Source organism: Ceratotherium simum, chromosome 9, assembly GCF_057802395.1.
Source record: "Ceratotherium simum simum isolate JZ-2026a chromosome 9, ASM5780239v1, whole genome shotgun sequence".
Classification (NCBI taxonomy): Eukaryota; Metazoa; Chordata; class Mammalia; order Perissodactyla; family Rhinocerotidae; genus Ceratotherium; species Ceratotherium simum.
This window is the reverse complement of record NC_141908.1, coordinates 12,604,243-12,618,832: the sequence shown is the minus strand read 5'-3', so window position 1 is coordinate 12,618,832 and position 14,590 is coordinate 12,604,243. Positions and strand designations below refer to the sequence as shown.

Genomic DNA, 14,590 nt, shown 5'->3' with positions numbered 1-14,590 from the left:
CATGAGCCAGATCTGGGCAACATAAGGGATTTTCCAATGTCATTTTGACTTTATGTAAATTTAACTGTAGAGCCAACTTTAAGACCTACCTCTTCTGTATTTGCTGGCCTTCTCACAAACCCCCAAGGCCATCAACTAAGAGAGCTAAAATGGGCACTTAGTCTTAGAGGAAAAGTACTAGATAAGAACATTAGAACTTGAATTCTGCCTCTGGCACGTACCAGTTGCTTGACTTTGGACAAGTATTTTAAGGATATGAATTAATTTCTTCATATAGAAAATGAGGCTAATACCTACTCTCCACCTGGGGTGAGGATCAAATCAAATGAGATGATTGTGCAAGTAACATACCAATATGAGGTGTCATCAACATCTTAAACCACTGAGTGACATCCCAAATAGAAGACTGGCCAACAGCAGCCTCAGTGCTGAGTCTCTAGTTCAGGACATTCATACCTAGTTAGATGTGTTTATGTACTTTTTTAGCTCTTGTTTTCACTCACCTGTAGTAAACGGATCTTGTAAAGTTTCTCTTTCTCCATATTATATCGTCTGTCTAGGTCTTCCTAAAAATTGGAAAAGGACATAATTATCTGGGAATAGGAGACTTTCATTCTTTGATGAAGTCTTTTGAAGTTGAATGTTTTTTATCCTATCTTGCCCAATCCTGAGGCCTCAAATATAGTTTCTCAATCAGCTGAGTTAGGGTCTGGATTCGGTCATGTGAGACCCCTGACACCCTTTCACATCACTTTATAACAACTCTTCCTTCTTCTGGGATCCAGGCTGAAGCCTGTGTTCCTGGGTTAGGTATCCCTCAAATCCATGTGCCCTTCCCTCCTCCCCTAATAACTGAGGAGACAATTATTACTTAAAGAATCTGCTGCTTTATGCCTCTGTGTTTGGAGAGGATGCTGGTTTACTTTCCATGTTTCTATTTAGAGCTGCACTGTCCAAGATAAAGCCACTAGCCACATGTGGCTATTTAAATTTACATGAACTACAAGTTAAAAAAATTCAGTTTCTCAATTGCACTAGACACATTTCAAGTGCGCTCATGCAGGCCACATGCAGGCAGTGGCCACTGTATTGGACAGTACAGATATAGAACATTTCCACCACCAAAGTTCTTTTGGACAGCAGTGAATTTAGCACCTCACTGAACCCAATGAGGTAAGAGAGATGGCTAGATGGCTGCAAGGGGTCAGAGATGCCCCTCCTCCAACACACACACACTCTCCTCCACAGAGATGCCCCTCCTCCAACACACACACACACACACAGAGTCTCCTCCACAGGGCTCAGCTGCAGGCAAACCCCAACAGATTTCACTGTAGGAGTCCCGAAGCTCATTCTCTAACAGCGTGTGAGGGCACAAAGGGAAGACAAACCCTAAAGGAGGCAAACGTTTAGAGGTTTTCCTGCGTCTCTCTTCCTTATCTTCCTTTTCTATTTCTTTCTCCCAGAGGTTGCCGAGTGCTGGCGTGCTGGGAGCACTGGTTTAAACCCAGGACAGGGGTCAGCAAAGTACAGCCCATGAGCTAAATCCTACAGTCTTTGGGCCATATTTGCCTCTCTGCCTATTTTTGTAAATAAAGTTTTATTGGAACACAGCCATGTCCTTTTATTTACTGACTAAATGACTACAGTATTACTAAATTATTTTATGTGTTGACTATGACTATCACAGTGGAATTGGCCCACAACGCTGAAAATATTTACTATCTGGCCCTTTCCAGTTTTCTGACCCTGGAAGGTAATACCACCGAGAGAGGAGTTTTCCCTCTGCACCACCCCCACCCCTCGGAGTCTACGGATTGTGACCAGCATGTGCGACCAATGTGGGCCTCTCCCCTTCTCAGCTGAGACACCAGAGTGAACACAGAATGTCTGCCCAAGGCCCTGGGAGAAACCCACTGGAATGGTGGCCTTCAGGGCCGTCCCTGGTGAGATCCTGCCTCCATCTAAGGGGCCAGGCATGTAAAATGGAGCAATGCCCTGAGAGCCCGCAGCTGAGGAGGTGGTCATAGAGAAAATTAAAGAAGGCATGAGAAAAACTGTCACAAGAGAGTACAAAGCTGGCCACCACACCCACAGAGGACAGTGGCAGTCCTGAGAATGGGCAGGTACTTACATTATGAGTCATCACAGGGTTGAGAGCACCATGCGGCTCTCCACTGGAGAGGGTCTGAAATGATGAAAAGTAACAAAGAGCTTTTCTGAGTAAGGGGACTGGGATAGAAGCTGAGGTCTAGATGTAGGAAGGGTGGGGGCAGGGGACAGGTCACTGACCGTGTCTGGACAGGGAACAGCCTGTACATGAGCCCAATTTTAAACTGTTCTTAAATGTCTGTCAGTTACACACTAACAAGCTAAACTGTAACTGTCTTTGAATGTAACAATCCCTCTAACAAGATGTGATTGCTAAGAAGAGAAATGCGATCCTGAAAGTTTGTGATCTGTGCAAACTCAGAGGCTGACTGAGCAGATGATTTGGCCCTCAAAGCTTCAAAGTCTTAGAAACAACTGGAAAGGCAGGCTGTGTGATAACAGTCACAGGACACCACTGCACGGCAAGATTCTGCCATTCCCCAGTGCCAGTCCTCACAAGTGTGAAGAACTGTGTGGCCCGTCATGCCAGGGGGGAGGCACCTCCAAGGCCTGTCTCCCCCCTGAGTACAGCAGTGTCTCGCACAGCCAAGGGCAAACTCCCCCGGCTGAACGTATGTGGACTTATGCTGGTTGACTTAGACAAGTCTTTCTCCCTCTCTGAGCCTCAAGTTCTCCATTTCTGCAAGGGAGAGAGTACCAATAATGGGTTCTGAGGCCCCGTCCCGCTCGCACTTCCTAAGCACAGGGGTTCTCAAGTAATAAGCTTTGAATGAGATGTGAGAAGGGAAAACAAAAACAGCAATCCCTACAATCTTATTTGGTGAGAGAAACAAACTTTTTGTGTATCCTTATGTTTTAACTTAATAGTTAATGGAAATCAACACTAGCTCCTGGAGGATCAAGTCCTTTGTTCAGAGGGCCAGCTGGTCAGATGTGCTCCTTAAGCCCACAGTGCTCCCACACTGCTGGAGCGCTAACATAAATCCACCCCTGCTCTCCTGTTGCGTGTTCACCGCTGCCTCCTAGGGGTGGGGCATGTCCCTGGGCAGGAGTGGAGGTGAAATGGGTAAACCGGCACAAAATTTAGAGAAGAACAGGTTGAGGGGGAAGCAGAGCTCAGAAGGTTCCTGGAAACATGCCTTCCCTAAACGGAGGGAGAGGCCAGACTTATAACCTGCTACTTCCCGTCTGGGGTTGCTGCCGTCCACACTGGCTGCTGCCTTTTACCCACCGGAAGGAAGAGAAAGGAGAGGAAAGAAATCTAAGAAAATCCTGTGATGAGAACAGTTGAGGAATGTGTATTCAGAGGAGCACATTAAGGAAACCGGCCAGTCCTCTTTAGTATCTGACTCTTTGCTGGTCAGTCCTCTAGGAATCCTTTCACCGTTTTAAGTCATAACAGCACTGAATGGTCTGGAGGATCCTTCAGAGGCTGTACCTTTTCATCTCCGCCTGGTGATCTCTCAGCTTTCAGGTTCTCAATTTCCTGCTGCAGCCGTGTCATCTCCTCCTTTAAAAGTGATATGAACATTTACAAAACTCAGATAAGCTAATAATTAGATGCAATTATTTAAATACTTTCCAGAGTCTTATTTTCATATTTTGTGATTTATGCTGGACAAAATTCAGATGAAGTTTTTTTTCATGAGAACATGGGCAGCTGTACCTCAGTCAGAAGGAGCCTTTCTTCCTAAAGGGCAGGTGAGGCCCACTAATCACCAGGACACGGAATGGATGAATGGCTTAGACCCCAGTTTCAATCGGCCTCATTTGCTTCCTCTTCTCGACAAGCCAGTCCACTTTCCCTGGGACCCTCCAGCCTGGAGCTCACCAGGCCCCTCTTCCACTTGCCCTCCTCACCTACCCTTAAGTAAGATCCAGCTTCCAGATGGCCCCTGTGCCAGTGTGGCCTCTCCTCCCTGGAGCTCACACAGAACTCTCTGGCCCTCACTTCCTGCCTCTCGCTGCCATCACCTGTGCAAGCATCACCCCCACTACTAGACCACGAGTTCCCAGGTGACAGGAACCAAGGCTTATACACGTGACACACAGACATCCCAGGTTTTCAAGACAGCTCTGGTTTCATAAGATGTTATTCATTTCACACTTTATAACACTTTTCTTTTAATTACAATTGTAAATTAGAAAACATTGTTTGTTAGACTATGCTCTCAGTTTTGGGGTTTGGCAGACACAGTTACTAATCTAACTCACTTCTGGCATCCTCGGAGGGTACCTACCATAGTACTTTATTCATCTGCCACATAACTGCTTGACCAATCTACTTTTTCAATTGCACCTGGACAGGATGCCACACTAGGACAAGGTGAGGTAAAGAAAGAGATTGTACAGGAGTCTTGGTTTAATGTCTGCCGAAACCAAGCAACACTTACTCGACAATGTGCTTTAAACTCCTGTTCCTGACTTTTCAGATTTTCATTCATGGCTACAAGTGCTCTCAAGTTCTGCAGGATACTGAAGAGAAAAGATCAACAAGTGACATACAGCAAGCCATTACGATTTTATGAATCACAGCAAAAACCAAGACCCCAGCTAAAAAGGGACTCCTTTTTAATTTCCTTTGTCTCTCCCAAGAGTGTCTAATGGGTTCTCCACAAATGATGACTACCATTTAACTGACATTATTATTCATTTATATGCTGGAGTCTATCAGGCCACATCCAAACGACCATTACAGAATCCAGAATTAAAATGTCAACTGCAGAAACATCAATGAGTTTCAAGATACTGGATATATTTAATGATACCAATTAGTCAACAGTACTCAGAGCACAGACAGTATCACAAATCATTTTTAATTTCCATTCTGAAAAGGAAACAAGTTGCTTAATGTCATTAAAAGCACTAATTTGAAAATAAAAATGTCAAGTCTCTAACAGTACTTTGCTCCGTATCATGAAAGCAGAGTTTCTAATTATAAAGCCATGTAATCTGTGGGTACTTCTTTGCTAAAAATGTCCATCAAACCCAGAACTGCTCAGTCTGTGCCTGAAGCTTTTTATGATTTCACAATCTCATTCAAATGAGTGATACTCAGGAGATTTAACCCAAACAGTTTGGTGCTAAAAAAAGATGCTAAAAAGAAGTGCTTCTTATATTTAATTTAAACTGTCTAAAGACAATTAATATAAAATGAAAAAAAAAAAAAAAACCCAGCAGCTGTTTCTTGGCAAAAAAAGACTGTACGTTTACTCCTAAGGAAACGGCTAAAATGTGTGCTGTTAAAACACTGGCAACAACGGTTGACTCCAACCAAGGGAGGAGAACTGAGTGGCTGGGGGACAGGGGTGGGAGGGAGACTTTTCATTGAGTGCCTTTTTGTACTGGAAATATATTACTTAGTTTTTAAAAACAGAAAAAAAAAAAAAAATACGAAAACATGCTGCTTCTGATCCAAAGGGGAAGTGGGAGAAGGAGGTGGTTATCTCAGCACAGCCCGAGCAATGGTGAGTCAGCACATTCTGGGTCTGCATGTGAAATTAACTGACCCGTAGGGGCCAGAAGCAATGACCCCCTGCTCCTTGGTCCTGTCTCAAACAAATTAAGTCACCACTTACTGGCAAAGTTAATTTCTTCAAAGAGAAAATAAACACATGCTGAAACCTCTCACCTTGGATCAGCTTTGGATTCTATCTTCTCGAGGGCCGCTTGTTCTTGGTCCAGTTTCTCACTGTAACTCTTCAACTGCAAGAGAGAATGGAGGCATCGTTGCTAGAGACTTGGTGGTATAGAAGAGTGAGCGCTTCCACTCTCCTTCCTCCTGGCTCACACTAGCACTCCACTTCTGACAGGTGGCCAAGCCCACTGGATTTGGCTGTACATTGAGAAAACAGGTGGACAAGAGAAACAGGATGGGGGTAGAAGGACAACACGGTAAGATCAAAACCAGACCCTTCTTGACACATTCTATTGGTAAAAGAAACCTTGGCAATAGCTTTAAATCACAGCAGCAAATGGGTGAAAAGCCAAAAATAACGCCGACAGCAGGTGCTTTTCAGTAGGAAGGGGCTAGCAAAGAGTGGCTGTGCGAGATAGACCTGGGTTTAAATTCCAGAAACCACTATCACGGCTAGTAACACGGGCAGGGTTAAATCTCCTCTCTTCCTGAATAACTTCCTTTTCTTTTTCTGAGTCAGACAGTGAGGATTTTAAAAAAGAAATTTTAAAGAAACATATTTTATGAGGTGTGCAATTATACAATATAATATTAAGCTGCTATTAATAAAAAGTAAGAATAAAGCAGCTCTTTTATGATGAGCTCTAATATTTACTGTTAGTTGAAGAAAACAACATACAAAATCGTGATTTCAACGTGCTTCCAATGTGTATAAAGGAATGTATACATGCATAAAAGAATATACACGTTAGTTGTATATGCATAAAATATTTCTGGAAAGATTCACAAGAAACTGGTTATGCTCCAGAGAGAGTAACTGTATGGTTGGGTTACAGGAACACACCCTTTGTACTTCTTGAATTTTCACCATGTGAATGAATGTGTTACCTATTCAAAAAAACAAGTTAAAAAAAGTTCCAAGAGCTCTAGTTGAAAACGGAAGACCAAGCACAAGTTGCAGCAAGCCCTTCCTGCCTCAAGTCCTAAAAAATCCAGACGATTATGTTGGAACACAGGACTGGGTACCTCGGGGACAAGAAAGATGGCCACAGAGAGGAACAGACTGTGGAGGACGGCTGTGTGGAATCAGCAGACGCAGAAAGGACTAGTCTGCAGGGCTGGGATCTGCATTAGGAGCAGCCAGCTAGGCTAAGCAGTGAAGCCTGGCTCCCTTGACTCAACAGCTGGTGTTCAGGCCCCAGAGGCAGGGCAGGCTCCCAGAGAGTCGGCAATACCGGGGAGAAATGGGGAGTTCCTGACCCCGAATATCAGTTATCACTGGTTGATCCCACCAAACAGTAGGACCCACCCTTCCAAAATAATCACATGAAGCAAGCTGCATAAAATGGAATCCACACAGTTGGTATTGGGAAATTTCAGAATCAAAGATAAGCATACCACCAAGAATTATCAAATATTTGAAGAAACACAAAACCATTAAAAAGATGTATCAACTCAACCAATGAATTTTGATCTGAAGGAATAGTTTACAGATCAAGAAAAACTTTAGACACAATAAATGCCCTAGAGAGAGAGGAGAGGATACTGCATACATTAAAAAGAATCAACCCCATACACAGGAAATTAAAGTTGTGCTCACTGAAATTAAAAGTGGACAGGCTAGAACCTGGCGGCCCCTGCCAGTGCAGCCTCCCCATAGGTGTCAGGTGCTGTCATCTGTCCTCTACCTGCCACGCCCTGCTTTACTTTTCCTAAATTTACTGCAAAGACGGGTCTTCCCTGTTTTTTAGTGCCACTAGGTCATCTGGAAGGGCAGGTTTTGCTGAAAAGTTAAAACCTGGGCCCACTGGCAGGAAAGGGTTCAGAGTGCTCATTTTGCTCAATCCTTGCCTTGAATAGATAAGGAGACTGAGGCTCGAAGATGGAAGTTCATTACTTATTCAGAGGCCTGGTCTTCAGTATTCAGACCAATCAGGCCTCTTCATAAGTTGTTCAGCACGAGGTTTCGTACAGCTTGCCATTTTCCTAGATGGGAATTAGTTTGACTGCCCTAGTAGACAGTAAGCTCTCTGGGAGGTCTTTGGTGCCAGACTGCCAGCATTCAAACCCTGGCACCCCTCTGCATGGCCTATCTGCCTCAGTTTCCCCATCTGCAGACAGAGATACTAACGGTGTGCTGCCAGGGTTGTTATGAAGATTCAGTGGACAAACACAAGTGATGTGCCCAGAGCACACCCAGCACATAGTTATGCTGGCTGCGCTTACTATTTGAGAACAAGAAGACTATCTCTTATTATTAACTTAAATCACACCCTCTACCTTTCCAGCATATGAAACGGGCTCAACAAAAAGTGACTTTATAGCCACTTAGGATTTATATCCTAAGACATATAAGTGTCTTAGGAAATTGATATCAAGATGTTTCCCTTTAATCTCCTCCAGATTGTTATGCAAAGACTGATCCATGACTTGGTAACTTCATGCCAGGGATTCTGGAGCATTAAAAGTAGGACAGCAGCAGGGACTCCATCCCAGGAGTTTGCCATCTAATCCATGAGGAATGTAGTCACAGAGGAGTGTAAAGAAAGCTGATCTGTCCAAATGCAACACAGGCATCTTTAGAAAGAATGAAAAGAAATTTATTCTATTGTCATTCTTGTGCCTGCCCTTTTCAAAGATTTTGACAACAATCGAAGAAACTAGTCCAGTCAGAATTAAAAAGCTTTGTCAGGTTTATAGCAAGGCAGTGGACTAAGTGCTGTTATATTGGTATAGAAATAAGAATTTTAAATGGGCAAATTTCATGTGAAATTAAAAAAAAAAATAAGGACTGCCTTGGTTTCAGAGATGTCTTCCACATGGTCCAGCAAGTACTCGATGGGGTCCTCACAGTGAAGCCCTTGTAGGGTACAGCTATGGCCTGAGCACCGAAATCACAATGAGGAGAGCTTTTCAGATCCGGGTGACGACAGCTTTCTGTGGAAACGCGAGGGACAGGAATATCTAAACTCCCCTCGTGACAGAGCTGGCATTAAAAGCAACTGTCTTCCTCGCCTGGTTTCCTAGGCAATCAGAAGTGGGAGGTAAGCAACACTCTGATGCTCATGTGAGATGGCACACTCACAACCTGGATTAGAAAATGGATCACATGGTTCAAAATAAACCACAACCCTCCTCCTCTCCTCAGACCCCTCCCGCACTCCACCCAGGAGATAAGCAGCAATGGTGAACACCAAATTATACTCCTCTGTAGTTCTCTCATCCTACAAAAAGAAACCTCACTCTCAAGGAATTCGGTATTTTGGAGCTATTCTACAACCTGTGGCTTGAGGAGCAGGGTCCACTGACTGTGAACGACCCTGCCTGTTCTTCTGTGTGGCCTCTCCCCTGTCTATCAGGCCCGCCCTCCTCAGGAGCCTTTCCTGACTTGCAGCCCACCAAGATCACTGATCACTTAGAACATGGCCACATGGATAGACAATGGCATGAGTCACACACTACCACGTGACTGTCCATGTCCCCAAATGGACCTGAGCCCTGAGAAGGGGATCATGACTCCTCCACACAGAAGGATGACGCAGGGCATTCCACTAGTAGAGCAGGTCAGAAATGATTCTTAACAAGGCCCACAGAGGAAGAAGAATCTGCTCACCTCTGTCAGCGTTTTCTTCATTTCGTCATATCTGGCTTGTAGGTTGGTATGACTTGCCTGCAGCTGTAAATGAAAGATAAAAGAAACCTGCTCTCATCTGATCCTTAAAACAACACAGATATGGGTGGTATCCCCATTTCAAGATTAGACAAAGGAAACTCAGAAAGATGAGCAAATAAACTGAGCAAATGAAGGAATTTTAGAAGGATTATCAACAAGTGAAGGAAAAAACTCATATAATTAGCACCAACTACATGTCAGGTGATGTACTAGGTCTTCTGCATAAATCCCATCACTGAATCTTTACATTCAATGGAAGAAAACATTCTTCTTATTTTGCAGATGAGGAAATAAAGACTTGGGGGGGTTAAGTTACTTGGCTAGAGTTTCACAGTTGATAAGTGATAAGGCCAGGATTTGAATTTGGGTCTGACTTCTCTGTATGGCCACCATCAGTCCAGTTAACTAACTGGCCCACTCACAGAATACAAACTGCATTTCAGCACTTGGGATTCTAGCACAGAATCTGACTGGTTGGCAAACAATGCCAGACAGGAGAAAGGATTCACAGCTTCAACACTAAGAGAAAGAAAATGAATTATGTTTACTATTCAAAGTCATATAATTGTAAACTTACATCTAAAAATATCACTTCCCTTTTCCTTACTAAAAAGGTATATCGGGCCGGCCCCGTGGCTTAGCGGTTAAGTGTGCGCGCTCCGCTGCTGGCGGCCCGGGTTCGATCCCGGGCGCACACCGACGCACTGCTTCTCTGGCCATGCTGAGGCCGCGTCCCACATACAGCAACTAGAAGGATGTGCAGCTACGACATACAACTATCTACTGGGGCTTTGGGGGGAAAAAAAATAAATAAAATTATAAAAAAAATAAAAAATAAATAAAAAGGTGTACCTTTGTGCTATCTATGACTTTGTGCTATCTTTGACTCTGAACTTAGAAATCTGAAAACATTCCATTAAAAGATCACAGGGTTTGTATATTTCTACTTTTGAAAAGGCGAAGTGGCAGAAAACCACCATCAGACTCTTTGGTTGTTACCTACATACAAATTAACAATGAGAAATTTTATCCTATATCTCAATGATTATTTCAAAATAACTTGCCCCATCCTTGAACCTATGAGAAACCTATTAAGAATTATGTCACCTTTAAAAATCGTTACTCCTAAGTCATGTTTCTAGTTACCGGTCTTCATGACTGATGAATGGTTACATTTCCTTCAAGGCCTATCAAGAAGCCAACTTGAGCAGAGAGCAGAAGTGATAAAGGTGGGAAGCAGGTGGGTTCTGGTTTCTCTCTTTTCAAAGGGAGCCTCTGTCTAACGAGAACTTTTATTACCCTGTTTATGTAACTGGTAGATAAAGAGTATTTCTGGAGACAGTTTGTTTTTCTCTTGAAATTCTAGTGACTGAACTCTTGAAGTTCTTTCGGGGCTCCAGGAAGGGGTCTTGGCATTTTCCCACCTGCTCCACCCACGTTCCTGCCCACCTCTCGCCCCTGCACCCACTGACCCATCTGACATTTACCCAATGCTCTGCTCAAATGAGGTATGTGTGGGAGGAGATGATGAATACGACACAGTCCTTGCCCTCAAGGAGCTGGACCAGTAAACCGGGGATTAGAGTAAAGTACAAGAAGAGACGGGGCAGAGACAGGGCCAGGAAAGAGTCAACTTGCTCTTCCGGGAGTTCAAGAAAGGCTTCACCAACAAAGACTCATGCAAGTTGGAGCTTGGCAGGGAAGGAGGAGCTTGCTAAGAAGGGAAGACTCATTTCTTCTCTTTAACTAATTTAACTAATAAGAGCTCTCTTCATCTGCTCATGTTACCATCTTTTCTCAAACAGGGAATGTCCCAGGAGCTTAGCTTAGTTTTCATCTTGCTGGAGTCCTCCATGATTCTCCTACCTCCATTTTCTTCTTCATCATCAACCCCTAGACTTAGCCCAAAAATTCAGCTGCTGGTTAACACTTCCTTTCTGGATTCCTCTTTCTTTCCTCAATATCAGGTTTCTTCTCAGCTATCTACTAGCTGTATTCCAGTTCTCTGCCTCTGCAGCATATTCCCTTGTTGGACCAAGAGATGTTCTTTATTCCTTCTCTTGCATTACTACTCCTCCCATTTCTCTGTTGGGCTAAGACCCTGTCCGTGGTTCTTATCACCAAGGTGACAGTTGCATCTTGGTTGCTTTCCACCTGCATGACCTTGTAGGAGAGGTTCTTGGATATAAAGAGTTGGCATTCTCTCATATACCATTAGTAGAAGTGTAAATTGGTAAAATAATTAGTGAATAATTTGACAGTTTCTAGTAAAATTGAAAATGCTTATTTTTTTGATCCAGCAATTCCACTTCCTAAAATCTATCTTACAGAAATACTTACATATTTGCATAAGGATGACGATACAAAGAGGTTCACGGTAGCATAAATTTGCAACTGAGGGGAAAAAACTCTGGAAACCTACATGCCCATGAATAGGGGACATGTTAAATAAATTATGGTACATATATACTATGTCACACTATGCAGTCATTAGAAAGAATAAAGTAGATCTATATACTCAAATCTTGCTTCCACCATTAATAAGCTGTGTGACCACAGGCAAAACTGCTTCACTTCTCTGCGTCTCCGTTTTCTTATTTGTAAAATAAGAATAATAGTACTTCCTTCATAAGGATGTTGCATGAACCAAATGAGTTAATTTTGCAAAGCACTTTGTAACTACTCAGTAAAAAAGTCCATATTAGCCATTATTATTACTGACAGAGAGATATCTGTGAAAGAATAAGTGAAAAATGAACTCAATTTTGTAACCAGACAACCTCCTCTCCCCAGGTGAATGGGCACATGTAAGTGTTTGCAAAGACCTAGAAAACAGTGGCTTGCTCTAAGGAGCGGGGTGGGGCAACGGTAAAGGGGACTTTCATTTTTATCTTTATATAGTTCCATTAGATTCGGTTTATTTATAGTGAGCTGTATTATACTTATAATTTTTTTAAAAAGTGGTTGAAGCATTTAAAAATTGATAGAGATAAAAAATGTTTCGCACATCTACATACACACACACGGAGGATAAACTCTCTCACTATGACTTGTGATCCAGTGCCCACCAAAAAGTGAGTATGAGGCAGATGCACAGGGCCAGATGAGGTGGCCAGGGAGGCAGTCGAGGAAAGAGAGTGTGGAAGGTGCTGGATGGAAGTTCCAGAGACCTGGATTCTCACACAAGAGGCTTGTTGTTTGCCACCCTGTGACTTCTGGCCCATAGAATCAGACTATGAGAAGATGAAGGGATTCTGGAGACCAGCTAGCCTAGAGGTGAGCAACCTTTTGTAGAAGGGCAAATTTAGGGATAGTAACAAAGTTTAGTGGCTGCAGATTTTTTTGATAGGACATTCCAAATTAAAATCGGTTTAGCAAGTTATCTAGAAAAAAATGCATATTCTTACAACTCAAATCATTTTTTGAGAAAAAATGTTTATGAAACTGTTATGTTGGCTTTTTTTTTTTTTTTTTTTTTTTTTTTGCTGAGGAAGATTTGCCCTGAGCTAACATCTGTGCCAATCCTCCACTATTTCATACGTGGGTCACTGCCACAGCATGGCTGATGAGCGATGTAGGTCTGCATCCAGGATCTGAACTCGTGAACCCAGGCCGCCAAAGTGGAGTGTGGCCAAACTTAATCACTACGCCATGGGGCTAGCCCCTATGTTGGTTTTTAATCTTTACAAAACATTCATATCTAGCTTAATTTGAGAAACTTTCTAATCTTTTGTTTCTTACATTTGCATAAAGCTTTGGTTCATAAAAAGTACATTCTTGTTTATATTTTCATTTAATCCTTGAAGCAATCTCTCTAGGCACATTTTTATCATCATCTGAGACTCTTAACTCATATGTGCTATGTGACCCTGGGCAAATCTCTCCCTTCCTACCTCATTTTCCTCATCCGGTTGGCCTAGCTACATGGCCAGGGACTACTGCATATGCTGGTCTTTAATAACACTAACCACAGCAATAATGATTGTTGTCCTTTATTGAGAGCCTGCTATATATTAGGCAGTATGCCTGAAAAATAATAGGCTTTTGGTAAACAAAGGTTCTGAACCATTTGTAAAATAGACCCAAGAGTTGGAGAGGATGGCCCTTTCAGCTGGACTAAGAATGTTCCAGGACTGCCACTGGATGGAGGCTTAGCCTTCCTTCTCCCCAAGTGTAGATGGAGATAAAAGCAAACATCTACTCATGTTAAGATACTCTGGCTCATGGGGTCAGCAATATTCTCAACTACCTTCCCTCAGGGGATAAAGACATTATGAGCAAGAATCTTCATCCTTGATTCATGCTCATCTTGATTCTGTGATGAGTTCTTTTTGAACCAATCACTTTCAGGTTCTTATCACTGGCAAGGGTCAGGGGCAGAGATGATACTCTTTGAGCGAAGAATTAAAATGTCTAAACAAATTATCAAACAGAAACCAAAACAGTCAATCTTTGATTCTTTGTTTGCTTATCATCCACAGCATTTTGGTAAATCCAACCTATTGTTTGCTCAGCTATGGTAGAACAAATTCTATTAGAACAAATTCAAACAAAGAAATGATTGAGCAGGACCATTTGATATATTAGTATCTTTTGAATAGGTGGAACTTGAAAGGATAAAAATGTACAAGTTCAAAATGCCAACTGGCACCCATTTTTGGAAAATCAATTGTTAAAGGAACTACTGGTGAATTGTTCTTTAGAAAGCCATATTCATTCCCATAATTTTCTGCTACATGTATTTTTCTAATTAATTCTTATTGCCAACGCAACTGAAGCATATAACAACTTTTTATCTTCTAAAGACTGTTCCTGAGCCAAACTCCACAGCTTCCTCTTATGTCTACTTTCCAGGGCAAATATATGAAGGTCATTCCAAAACAATGCCATCCATCACCAAGTATTACAGAATGCCATCTCCTAAAGCTGTTTTAAAAATGATCTGGTTTCCTCCATTTCCCCTACCACCACTAGTTAAAGCCATCAACAGCTCATGTCTGGAGTACTAGATGATCAGCCTCCTCGTAGTTCTCCCTGAATCCCTTCTCTACCAAGCCCAATTAATTCATGTTCCCACAGCAAACAGAATGGTCTTCGAAACATGAAATCTGATCATACTACTCCCCTTTCAAACCCTCCAATGGCTTCCACTGTCCCTAACATGACCT

General features: G+C 42.6%; 1 protein-coding gene across 1 annotated transcript in view; it reads right to left on the bottom strand.

Annotated features, from left to right (window-relative positions):
* The window catches only part of CCDC93 (CCC complex scaffolding subunit CCDC93), a 105,908-nt gene that overhangs the window by 24,895 nt on the left and 66,423 nt on the right, over positions 1-14,590 (bottom strand). Inside the window, exons 13-18 of the mRNA XM_004423890.3 lie at positions 9,363-9,425; positions 5,744-5,817; positions 4,506-4,587; positions 3,551-3,622; positions 2,135-2,188; positions 504-566 (exon numbers count right to left, since the gene is read on the bottom strand). Of these exons, the coding sequence (XP_004423947.1) occupies positions 504-566; positions 2,135-2,188; positions 3,551-3,622; positions 4,506-4,587; positions 5,744-5,817; positions 9,363-9,425 (408 nt within the window). The remainder of the gene's footprint in view (positions 1-503; positions 567-2,134; positions 2,189-3,550; positions 3,623-4,505; positions 4,588-5,743; positions 5,818-9,362; positions 9,426-14,590) is intronic.